The 13,929-nt window shown below is 30.6% G+C and overlaps 1 protein-coding gene across 1 annotated transcript in view; it reads left to right on the forward strand.

Annotated features, from left to right (window-relative positions):
• The window catches only part of LOC149906881 (neuroglobin-like), a 77,421-nt gene extending 65,308 nt beyond the window's left edge, over nucleotides 1–12,113 (forward strand). Inside the window, exons 3-4 of the mRNA XM_090103945.1 lie at nucleotides 8,942–9,173; nucleotides 11,375–12,113. Coding sequence (XP_089960071.1) covers nucleotides 8,942–9,173; nucleotides 11,375–11,521 — 379 coding nt within the window. The 3' untranslated portion in view covers nucleotides 11,522–12,113. The remainder of the gene's footprint in view (nucleotides 1–8,941; nucleotides 9,174–11,374) is intronic.
• Nucleotides 12,114–13,929: the final 1,816 nt, after the last annotated feature.

The raw sequence follows: 13,929 nt of genomic DNA on the forward strand, positions 1-13,929 counted from the left end.
TAGATTACGTTATAGTCTTATTGCTTATTATAGTATCTGACATTGTTTATGGACGTGATCGTATATATCTAGCTTTTTATTTTTACCCGCAGCTTCGTCCGCGTAGTCAAAAGAAAACCCGCATAGTTCCCATTCCCGTGGGATTTTCGGGATAAAAACTAACCTATGTGTTAATTCAAGTTAGCATATATGTGTGTGACAAATTTCATGAAAATCGGTTCTGCAGTTTTTCGTGAGTTAGGTTAGGTAGGTACCTAACCTAACAAACAAACGTACAAACTTTCGCATTTATTATACATATAAGTAGGATCATATAACAAGAAAAAGTTTTTGAAAATCGAACAACCAAATTAATAGGTCATAATACATCGGAAAAGTTATCTACACTCACGGAAAATAGTGTTTTATAAGTTGAAACGAACTTTGTTGATTCAATTGCACCTTTTTATAATTCTAATTTCTACAGTAAAAATTAATATAGCTATATTCTATAAAACATGTCTTTCCACTTTGAACTTTGTTCACGAGCTCTTCAGATTATCACTTCCTTTTTTTCCTTACAATTTTTTATACCCCTGTACATGCCCTGCCCGCTCCATTCAAGATTGTTTCACAACAAAAGCCTTCCGTTTCTAATAGTATATAAAATGTTACCGTTAAACCCGTTTTTCTTTAGATCGCTTTTCCTTAAAAATATAATTATTTTTTATTGAAACTAGAATCAATGTTTCAAATTGAATATTATTTAAAACTGTTTAAAGTGTAGTCAAATCGTGTTGTTCATAAGCAAGTCGGTAAAAACTATTTAAAATAAGATTTTACTCGGGTCCATATTGATTTTCTGTGGATGGGAATGTTTTTCATAATTTTCAGATAATAATCAACATACAAGTATCGATTTGCCAGTCATGTTTTGTCCTAGACGGGAAAAACATAAATACACGTTAGCAAAGTTTTTGTAAACTATCTTCAAAAGCAACCAATACTCGTAAAAGTTACACGGAATTTACGAGGAAAAAGTTTTGCATATTCAATAGCTGACGCGAGTTAATAAATTCAAAACGACTCCAAAAACTGCTGGTAACATAGGAACCATATACCAATAATTACCATAATACCAGTAATTTGTTTTTTACAACCCCTTGCTAGTTATAAGTTTTCAGGGTGTCTCCTTAAAGTAGGTATATTGCTAGGAGAAAAGATCACTTATGAACTTCTTCTATGTATAGATAAATAGACTTATGATGTTCATATTACATAGACGGGGAGGTAATAAATTTGTTAAAATCAAATTCATTTATACCTTTAATGTGTTTGTTACATTACTCTGTTTGTTTATGAACATTTACAATGTATTTGCTTAAAGTTTAAACGTTCAATAATTCAACAGATTATAATACTATCAACACAATCCAGACAAATAAACGTTTACATATTTTAGTATGATATAAAATAAAAAATAATAAAAATATCTTTATTTCACAATAATAAATATAACATAGACAACGCCACACGCCACAGCTAGTAATCATACATATTATTTAGCACACTTTATACAATAAATAATTGCTACAATATATCATTTATCGTATATATTAGTATGGTTTTAAATCGATCGTGAAATTCCCCCGATGACCTCGTTTATATTTACTTGACATATTTTTATCCACGGACTGAAATAATCCTTTGAAGTGTTGGATTTATTATGTAACTAACGTATCGCCTGAGGTGTTGATCGCGTTTCATTTGTTAGGAATTTTCCTGTATAAATAATACTTAATTCAATTTTTCAGTCCGCGTCTAGCCTAACTCTATCGAATACTTTGTGAAAAATTCCTCGAAATCGATTTAAATGTTTTTGCTTGAAAGGAATACACTGAATATCATTTAAACTACAATTATCTGAGTAACAATAACAACTAGTATTATATTTTAATATAAAGAATGACCCATATTATATTAATAATTTCAATACCTAATACATTTTTTATAATGTTATGCATGAAATATAGGACGAAAAGACAGTAGAGTAACAGTTTCCATCTAAAAATTACTGGTTCTATTATATTTACATCTACGAAAGTAAACTTTTCCAAGTCGTCATAATAAAATGAAAACGCTCATGTTTATTATGTTATATGTACAATCTTTACACCTCACGTGTGTTACAAAGTTACTAGAGTGCGTTTCACGAAAGAGTTCCCCTGCCGTTATGTTGGCATACCTGACTGTCAAAAACGAAAATATTTTTTTTAATAAAAAATGACAGAGAAAATATTCTCCTTTCTTCCTAGCCTTATCCCGTATCTTACGGGGTCGGCTGCCTAGAAAGGAGAATATTTTCTCTGTCATTTTTGATTAAAAAAAAATATTTTCGTTTTTGACAGTCAGGTAAGCCAACATAACGGCAGGGGAACTCTTTCGTGAAACGCACTCTAGTTTACATTCAGTCAAATTTGATCCAAACTTGCGCGTAGTTCTCTAATTGACGGAATATAATTTATAACAGCAATTTGATTAGTTTGGCTTATGTTTGTACGTGTAGTTTGTGAAACTATGTCCCAGATGGCTGAATCTTCGATATCTTTAGAGAACTATAGCGTTACATTATCAATTTGACTGTCTTGTTTGTCTGTGATCGTAAACGACCTTTGAGAAAACTTTCTGACGGTAATAAAATAATAATAAATAATAAATATTATAGGACATTATTACACAAATTGACCTAGTCCCACAGTAAGCTCAATTAAGGCTTGTGTTGTGGGTACTAGGCGACGATAAATATAATATTTAATAAATACATATATAGATAATAACACCCAGACCCAAGAACAAATAATTGAGTTCATCACACAAATATTTGCCCTGACCGGGGATCGAACCCGGGACCGTCGGCTCAGTAGGCAGTTACTTTACCACTGCGCCAACCGCGTCGTCAATGTAATGTTGTTTAAGTATATAGCAAAAGATAAATTTATAAATATTTCGTGTGAGGTTTTACTGCTGCTCGTTTTAAATTATCGATAAGAAAATTTGTTTGTGAAACATTCTATTAATTTGAATTATTTCGGAAAATTTAGGATCATGAACTGGGTAACTGGATACAGTTTGATCGTTGTAGTAGCAAGATTTGTTAGAAACAGGTTCATCTTACCTTTTAATAGGTACCTATCTACTTTTCAATAATACATACCGAAAGCACTCAGTATCTATCTACAAAATAGAAAAGACGCCTTAAGACGGAAAACCACAGTAAATAATCAATTCTATTCAGAACTTCAATCACATTGATATGCGTTAAACACACATTGCTCCTTTTGCCGAGGTTTAATCAACTCGTTAGAAAGAAATAACTAACTTTTATATAGCCACAGTATAATGAAACTCGGTACATAAAAAGCCCTCTCAGATATTCCATTTCCACTCCAATCGAGGCGAGGTGTGAGTGAATTATCCCAATAAATATTATAATTTCGGCCCGGATATAACGAATTCAGTATTTTATCTAGATTGAATATTATATTACGTGCGATGAATTTTAATTTTCCTACAGATACACGTGTTTAATCTTTGTGTAAATAAGTTGTCTCTGACAAGGAAAGTTTTGTACAAAATGCCTGACAATTTATCCTTAGGGTTCTTTCTGTATTATGATGTTGACCCGTTTGCCTTTTGTTTGATCCAAATGTATCTCCTGAATAATAATTACGTGATTCATAATACAAAACCTTTATTTATCTCATAAACAAGAATTATCTCATATTATATATCTTACATTCTTTGCTTTGGTTTAAATTTCGCTTTTCCCCTTGTACGCTACTGAGGAGGTTATATATGATAAGTTCCTTTGGATGAGTAGAATATTTATATTCTTCTCATGTACATTACCGATTATGTTAATTAATCTGGGGCCACATTCGATCCTTAGAAGCGATCAGAAGGACTGCGATCATTAGAAGGCACAACAAGGCGTTTACATTATTAATTACTGCACTAAATACACTTCCAGATATTGACATTCAAAGCGCGGATTCACCCATAGACGAACCCACGGGCAAATAAAGAATTTCTATAGCTCATTTGTTATTCTGATGTTTATAGTACTGAAAAACTTCATCCAAATCCTTGCCGTCGTTTTTTCGTGACAACATGCATAATAAGTAAATAACAATACATATTCACCTTTCTTTCGCATTCATATTAGATACCTATTAGTATGATTACATAGATATTACTTCAGATTTCATTCCACAGCTGAAATATAGGTTATCAAACGGTAAAACGTCATCTATTTGAACTGATACCTGACCTTTCAAACGGAGATTTGACCGGCGAATCTCATCCTAATGCCGCATCTAACGCCTCGTTTTAATTAGTAGCTTCGTGTTTGAGTTTATTAGTAGCTGAAATTAAAGTAGATAATGCTAATTTATGGAGGATAATAAAAGAGCAATTAAAAGTTTAACATTTTTTAATTTGATTCGTAATTTTATTGAATCATTAATGTCGCTGTAATATATTATTGTTAGGGTTTTTATGAGCTATATTTTTATTTCGTGAATTTAATTTTATTATCTTTATAATAAAATAACTTTTGTTTAAAATTCCCAACTTTTACAATCCAAAGTTGAAACAATTTTGTAACGTATGAATTGATTTTTAAATATATAATTTTAACACCTTTATGCTAGGTAGTATGATATAAAAATTCAAATAATATCTAGCGTATCAATGTATTAGTGTACCTACCGATAAATAAAAAAATTACATAGGTACTTAAAATAAGATACGTACTGAGTTTATGCGGGAATATAGGATGAAAACATCAAGGTATCGGATATGACTTTACAGTTCGCTTACCAAAAATTGGTAAATATATTGTCTATATTTACCTACTTGATACAAAGTTTCGACACAGGTTTCGGTTTCTTGATGATTTCATAACACTTTTTATTTATTTACTTACCTACCTAGTTGCAATTATCACATGCCATTACATTGTTATTTTATTTGGAGTTTCTTGCCAGCTTTTCTCTGTAGAAACTACTTTCTGTGTGGTAAATATTAATAATTTTAAATCTACTTACATATTACGATGAAAAGCGTTTCTAAAGGAAATCTATTTACATTATCTTCTTATATATAAAATTCTCGTGTCACAATGTTAGTCTGCATACTCCTCCGAAACGGGTGGACCGATTCTCATGAAATTTTCTGTGCATATCGGGTAAGTCTGAGAATCGGCCAACATCTATTTTTCATAATATGTACCACGGGCGAAGCCGGGGCGGACCGCTAGTAATATATAAAATATGATTTTTTCATTCAATGTATGTGAGAGCAGAATTACAACCGATCCTTTAACGAAACAGCCCTTTTGCGATCAATAATCTACTTGCCCATGAAATCGATCAGTGATACAGATAATATGAAAATTGTTTTACGCACAAGGGGACTTAGCTTTGTGTTTTCCTCAAACAATATCTGAGTTTTTCGTATGAAACTGTTTTGAATGTTGAGTATGACTAGCCCATAGGCTGCACGTGTGTTTTGCTTTAGGATTATGAATGATTTAACAACACAATAGCCATTTTAAGATATGTTAATAAAAGAAAATCATTCTTTTAATATCCATATTATCATCATCACAGCATAAAATTATCTATTAAAAAATAGTCCTCCACGTTTTTCTGTTTATCTGTTCGCGATAAACAAAAAAACTACGTCACCAATTTTCATTATTTTCACAAATGCGTAAATTATTCAATATCTTGCTGGCTTTCTCAAGCTTTTAAGAATATAATTTGTTAGGTTTTAGATAACAAGACCGAAACTGGGAGCGTGTAGCTAGTACGCCATAAAAATAGTACCATAACTATAAATTTATATCCGACATAGTTACTAATAAACCACTGACCAAATTGGTTCGTAATCATCCAACACAAACTCATATATCATATTCTAGCCCAATATCAATTTAATAAAAATTTCCGTTCACGTTCTTGATAAAAACACCACGATATTAACGTTTATGAAAATATCAGCGCGCTTAATATTCTTGGTTATTATTTATGGAGACGGCTATACAGCTTCATATACGAAGGGCCCATTAAACTATCGTTCGGTTGTAGCAGATGTAACGAAACATTGAGGTTATGTAGGCATTGGCCTATTTTACCGAGTGTTGATATGCTTGGAAATACGGTAACTATGGGATAATGGCAGTTTTGGTATTTTGCACTCCTGGGGATATGAAAGTCAGTTTTGGAACATATTTTGCACTCCTTGGGATATGAAAGTTTATGCAATTGTTCAAGAATCCTTAGACTTTGTAAATAAATTAAAAGCTTACATAATAATTGTGAATGACATTTTGTTTTTTGTTCAGCGTTCTGGATTATTACAGCAAGCGGAAAATCAAACGAAAAAATAACAAAATAAGGATGAAAATGTTTACAGATTTTTTTTATTACGGAATATTGTGATTCTGTGTACAAAATGTGAAGATATTTTGTACGAGACTTGATAATTCTCTTTATATTGTAAATCTCTTCATTTGCAATTACGGATTTTCTCTCTTTTATAATACAATTTCGCTGAAATTTGGTATGTATTTGTATAAATATAGTAATACACTTTTACCGATACGATAATATATGATGTTACATATTATGTATTTTGTAAAATTAAATTGTAAAACTGACATGATTAAAAAGAGCAACTATGGAGTTTGTTGCCGGTTCTTCTCCGTAGATACTGCTTTCCGAATCGGTGGTAAATGTTAAAAGTATGGAATGACGTTTCAAAAGTGCTTCTAGAAGAAGTCTAATTGAATAAATAAATGTTTGAGTTTGAGTTTGAGTTTACCAGACGTATATGTGTTAAAGTTATATATTATAGGAGACCTCACGTGGAATTTATCTAGAAATTTGTAAGGGAATTTTAGAATTTATTGCGTTAATGGTAAGAAATTAATATATTCCTACGTTCATATAAATTAACTTGTTCTTGAAGAAAAATTATAACAAACGTCTATATAAAATGTACTCCCAATTGGCTTTGTAGAGTTTTATGAAGAATCAACAGATACAAAAAAACTGAAAGAAAAGAAACTTCGATGTCGATAGAAAAAGTAAGTCTATTATAATTGGCATTCAGTAGAAAGAATTGTGTGTGACCCACTAAAATTTAAAAATTCAAACTTTATATTTTTCTATAAACGTTTTCTTTACCTTAAATATAAAAAAAATAAAGTTAAATAAAGAATACAACGGATTTAAATTATGTCAAATATTTCAGTAAAATTCCAAATAAGTTATTTTCTATTCATTTTAGTTTCGAAACTTTAATTTAAATCCGTCTATCTGTTTTAAAACTTAAAATAGATAGATAACTTAACTATTTTAGAAAGTAACACTTAGTAACTAATAACCAATTTAAAGTTATAAAAAAATTCCTTCTCATTCAAAATGCCTTTAAATCTTATTCAGAATAATAAATATAAGGCAGGGTTTATCTATATTGATTTCCCCACTTGAAAAAAAAAAGGGTTTATCTATATTAATAATAGCCCTTGATTAATTTTAGTTATAGATAACACATTAATAACTAAAATTAATATAAGCTCATTGGCTATAATTTTCATTTGTATGCAGTGTCTGCCAAATGATATACGTACGCCAGTACAATTGAATTATACTAAATATTAAATAACTAATATTAAATAAATAATCCAGGAATGACTAATCTAAGAAATTGTTGAGCTTTTAAAGCAAATATTACGACTATAAAACATGAATTACAACTATAATAAAATTAAAAATCCAATTTATAAAATATGAACTCACGTAAATTATGCTTACAAAGCAATATTAAGTGCACTGTTTAATCTTAATTGTAGATATATTGTTATTTTAACTCTTAACCTAGGTATTTACTCGTAGTTTAGAAATAAAATCGGATTTTTTTCTTTGTGATCGACTAAAAATACTAATATTTAGTTTATTTACGTTATTAGTAGTGTTATAATCACAGAATATATTCTGAATAGACATATGTGTTGTTTTAAACAACATAGAACTAATAGTCCGGGATACATCGCCCATTTTTGCAAGTGATTACTATCAAGCTAATTTTTCGTGAGTAGCTTTATTTTGATGAGATGCCCAATAATTTCATGTACGAAACTCTCGATTGTGGTAGCTTACAGAGGTAACAAGGATAAAAATTTTTGATTTGACGGTTCTCAAATATTTATTACGCAATTTGTAGGACAATATGTCTGTTGAATTATATAAGTATTAAATAAGTGATAATAAAAAAATCAGCTGGTTAGTAATCATTTATGATGACTTCGTTATCGATACACATTGGAAAGGGGGACTCTTTGATCAAACCCTAGATTTTGTAGGACAAATATTTTTTCGAATAATTTAGATAATTATCTTGAGATTGAACAAAAAAAAACATTCAGTTAGTAATTAATATTTGAGAACCATCAAATCAAAATATTTTATCTTTGTTTCCTCTGGTAGCTACCACAATCGAGAGTTTCGTACATGTAATTATTGCGCATCTCATCAAAATAAAGCTACTCACGAAAAATTAGCTTGATAGTAATCACTTGCAAAAATGGGCGATGGATCCCGGACTATAACGGTTCTTTATAGGTAAGCTTAACTAATATTTCTATGTGAAGGCTAAAGTCAAACCCTCCTGTTTGAAATTACATAAATATTATACATTTCAGAAATCCTAGTACCTTCAGTACTAAGAATAGAAAAGTAATTTTTAAAATATTGTAAATACTACAGAATATATTTTTCCATACTCCTCCATAAAATGAAAAATTAATAGTAGATATGTCCCTTTTCTTAAATTATTGACATTAGTCTTCACACCCTGCCATTAAACACGATCTAAACCCGCCATCTTTTTCCAGACTGTTCGAGGAAAACCAAGATCTCCTGAATATGTTCGAGAAATTCCGACAATACAGGACGAAAGAGGAACAAATCAATTCAATGGAATTAGCGGAACATGCCAATAATGTCATGAACACCCTGGATGAAGGGATAAAGGGTCTAGACGATTTGGACAACTTCTTCGAATATATACACCAAGTCGGCGCCAGTCATAGGAAAATACCTGGCTTTAAAGTAGAATATTTTTGGGTATGTACTCTTTATATTTTTGAGTATTAACCCATTGACCACCGTAAGGCCCGATCGGGGCGCGACACAATAGATTTTCTATTGTGTCTGTGATTCCGAGGACTGATGGATTAATTATAGTATAATATAAAAAAATACTATTAAGAAGAGAAGTAAATCTTCTTATATATAAAATTCTCGTGTCACAATGTTAGTCCGCATACTCCTCCGAAACGGGTGGACCGATTCTCATGAAATTTTCTGTGCATATCGGGTAAGTCTGAGAATCGGCCAACATCTATTTTTCATATGTACCACGCGGACCGCTAGTATAGTATAAAAAGTAAGACTTGAGTCTTGGTAAAGACTTATTAAAAATAATAGTGTAAGTTCCGGGGGAAAGTTTAAAAACTCTTTGCCTTTTGAGAAAATCTTATCATGCTTGCTTGCAAAGTTAGTTTTCAGATTTTTAATTAAAGTCTTACATTTATTTTTTAGTTGATGATGTAATAATTAAAAATAAGGACCGATTTTGCTCCAAAGTATAATTGAATGCCATAATAACCTTAGTTATGGTTATTGAATTGGTATAAGGAATTTAGTATAATTCTACCCTGATCATTTTAAATTGAAAATTGAGATGTTTCTCTAGAAAATTACAATTTACAATGTAAATGAAGACACTGGCTGTGGTGACTTTAATAACATTGTAATTTTTGAAAGAAACACTGCCACTTAGAATTATTCTACTAAATATATTAAAAATGCGAAAGTTTGTGAGGATGAATGTATGTATGTTTGTTACTCTTTCACGCAAATACTACTGAACCGGTAACAATTTGGTATGTAGGTAGCTGAAAATCCAAACATAGGCTATCTTTATCCCGGAAATCCCACAGTAACGGGAACTATGCGCGTTTTTCTTTGAAAACGTGGGCGAAGCCGCGGTTGGAAATCTAGTATCTCATATAATGAGAATAACCTTATATCACCTTACTTCCGAAAAATGTTACGATCTCCACCCACATTATCTAAGAACAAAAGGGACTGATAAATATCTTCCGCGTCTTTTCACAAGCGACTCAATAATATCGAGGACGAGTCACGCGTGAAATTATATAAAGGATAATACAATATTTGCAATATTTTCACGTATTGCGCTTACTGATTATGTCTCTTTTATTCTTTTCCTACGTTTTTGTCGCAAATTGTTGGGTTCTGTATTTACTTCCAAGATTGCTGGATAGGAAAAACTTAATTGGGCAGTGGTCGGTGTTTATTGTTTATAAAATATTTACTGTTGGTGATATGAAGAATATTTTACGGTTATTTCGTCGGATTTCCCTTATATCCTGGCCTTAAGTAGTTACTATTTTAAATTAATAATTAAAGCTGTAGGTTTATCATCAAATACATATTACATTTATTAATTATTATTGTACAATAAATAAAAGATATAAAATTTACAACGTTACGATGAACTGTAGCTATACGGACATAAAGTTTGCAATTCAAGAGTGACGTGTCATTCAGGCAGTAAATAAAACTGAATCAAAAATGTATGAAACGTAGTAACAGAAGGTTTATTGCGTAGAATGAAACAACACAACATTATTTGTAGAATTTCATATAGGGTAAAAGCGATAAGATTTTAAATATACAAATATATAGGAAACAGGTAGATTACGTTTCAACTAATAATGCTCATAGACTATTTCAAATATTATCTGTTTCTTAACCGATTGCTTATTGATGAGTAACTTTATTACACCACTAGCTTCCGCCCACGACTTTGTACGTGCATCCCCGTTTTTCCCCGTTCCAATTTCGGGAAATCCTTTCTTAGCGGATGCCTACGTCCTAACATCTACCTGCATGCCAAATTTCAGCCCGATACGTCCAGTGGTTTGGGCTGTGCGTTGATAGATCACTATATCAGTCACCTTTGAGTTTTATATATACATATATATATAGATTTACAAGACACAACACATATTTAGAAAATTGTGTTTTCTAATTATCTGAGTACATATACATATTATAGGGATATACAATAACTATGTTTATCACCTATCTAGTCTCCTTATACAATAACATTATAGATAATTAAATGTATTTCAGTTTTGCTCTACAAAATCGCGTAGTGTCGTAGTAATCGCTACATAGCGCAGTATAAAACATCCGCAACATTTATTGACCACATCTATTCACCATTGTTACAGAAAATCGAGGCGCCCTTCCTAGCGGCCGTCGAATCAACGCTCGGGGACCGATACACACCAAACGTGGAAAACATATACAAAATAACCATAAAATTCATCTTACAGACCCTAGTTGATGGCTACGAGAACGCAGCTAAACCCTCGTGAACTGGCAAAAATATATCTCGTATTTTTAGAATACGTGTACAGATGTCAATTTAGAAAACAGTGTGTATTTGTAAAGTTATGGTAACGCTTTCGACTTTTATACTATTCAACGTGGAGCCATATCGTTTGCAGTTGAAATCATTGGAGTCGTGTCACACTATGTTCATTAAGTTTTATTTGTTAACGTATCGTGTCACAAGTATTTTTAAATGTACCTAAAATATACTAACTTATATTTATATATAAACTATGAAAATACTAATATATGTATTGCTCAAATGATAGCCAAAACAGGATCAAAAAGGATATTCTTGCGTATTGCAAATATGATTCAACATTATTCAATGGAGCTCTGAAAACTCAAAAAGGTAAGCAAAAGTATTAGCTTAGGAGTTAGGATACATAAACATTGGTTTCACACTCTGTATATTCATGAATAATAAATGTTGAATAGTTATAGTTTCTTGGTGTCGATGTATAGCTATCGGCACGTAAGTTTAGCGCTCATCTTGAAGTGTGAAGTGAAGTCCCATGTCCCCAAGTGGGGTAAGGGGCAGATGCATTATACATCTGTTTCACTGATCGATTTTCTTTAGGGACAAGTAGGTGAGCCTTAGGTAGCCTTCTGTGTCCTGCCAGACCGAGACATTTTTTTTTCTTTGTCTCCACCGGGAATCGAACCCAGGACCCCTCGGTTCTACGCTCACGTCACGCGTCAACCACTGTACCAAGGAGGCGGTCATCTTGAAGTAGAGGGGATCTATTTGAACATAGAACGTAAAACATTGAAGCTCACCGCTAGACTTACGTGCCGCGACTAATATATTGTGTAATTAATTTGTATAAAGTTAGTGTGTATCTAATATCTATATATAGTAGGTAAGGAATTGTATGCTTTGCTTTTCGCGATGTTTTCCTAAAAAAGTTCTTGAGTGTAGTATTATTTATTATTTCAATAAAACGTTAGGTGTCCTATATGTCCATTATTTAAAAAATAGGTAACTTATTTGTCCAATAATGAAAACAATTTTGCAATATAATTTAAGTAAGACGCTTCGATGTTGTTGTGTAAAACTGTTTTTTGAATAAAATTAATTTTAGGTTATTTAATTAGTCATGATATAATTATTCCTATACCAATTAGTTACAATTGTTTCATGAAGAACATTTCAAACTATAAAATTGTATGATTTTTTTCTTTTATTCTCCTCTATTCTCTATCATAATTTCACATAGAGCTGTTTTTTAATAAAAAATCATGTTTTAGTTTCTTTAAGTAATAAATTGGGACATAATATTTATTAATTATAAGCAAGGAAATAAAAATATTAAACTTATTTAGAAAAACATTTTAATCGTTTAATGTGTATTTATTTAATGTAGATTAGTAATTTATTAAAATGTTTAATGTGATACTGTTTAAATATTTTCAATGATACATAAGTATATTATGATTATAAAATGGACTGCTGGTGTAATTATATACATTTTAACGATTACTTTAATAATAAATGTTAACTTTGTAGTATGAATTAAATATATCAGTGTCAATGTATTTGTAATAATTTATTTCCATTTTTTATTCAATTTATTTAACTTACCCGTACTTTCAATTTACTCCGTGTAAAATTAAAATTAATAAAAACAACTAAAATAACTATTAGAAATTGATATGAGTTCAGTATGAGTTATAAAAATAGCTATTCTTAATAATAAATGTGTTAATGTGCGGTTGATTAGTATGAAAATACGCTTACATGTAAATAAATATATGAATGTTATAGATACTTGGATTTGATCTCTTATAGACCTCTTTTGCCAACTTTTTCTTCGGTGTTTTGGGTTAACTTAAACATAATATAAATGTGGTTAAATTTATTATATGTATACATTGAAATGTAAACAGTAATATCTACTTTCATCGGAAATAAAAAAAACTGACATTGACATCATAACTTATTTTCAAAAGAGTGAATATCGTTTTTATAATCCGTGAACTGTTTTTATTGGAGGAACATGTATGTAATTAAACTAAAACTATCAAAACATTGATATGTATTTATGACCACAAAAATACATACTTATCTAATAATTTATATCGTTTTAAATATTTTTATTTACTATAAAAAATATACAAGTCTAAAAACACGTTACATATTTTACATAAAAGAAAATTTACAACGTTTCAATTTGATTCGTGTCTGTTTTGCAAATAATCATACAAGCTTGGTTCGTTCAAATAGAGAAAGATCAAGACTTTGTGAATAAAGAAATGCAGTTGCGAATTCCCTGGATTTACAACGTATTTTCTTATTCAGCCATGTTTGTGAGAGAATGTTAAATCTCGAATTTACAGAAGGCTTAAATGCATTGTTATTGACTTGGTAAACGTTGTTCTGTTAATACTT

The sequence above is a fragment of the Colias eurytheme genome, chromosome 7 (genome assembly GCF_061535395.1).
Source record: "Colias eurytheme isolate Ceu_HAF_F1 chromosome 7, ilColEury1 Martin Lab GWU primary, whole genome shotgun sequence".
Taxonomy (NCBI): Eukaryota; Metazoa; Arthropoda; class Insecta; order Lepidoptera; family Pieridae; genus Colias; species Colias eurytheme.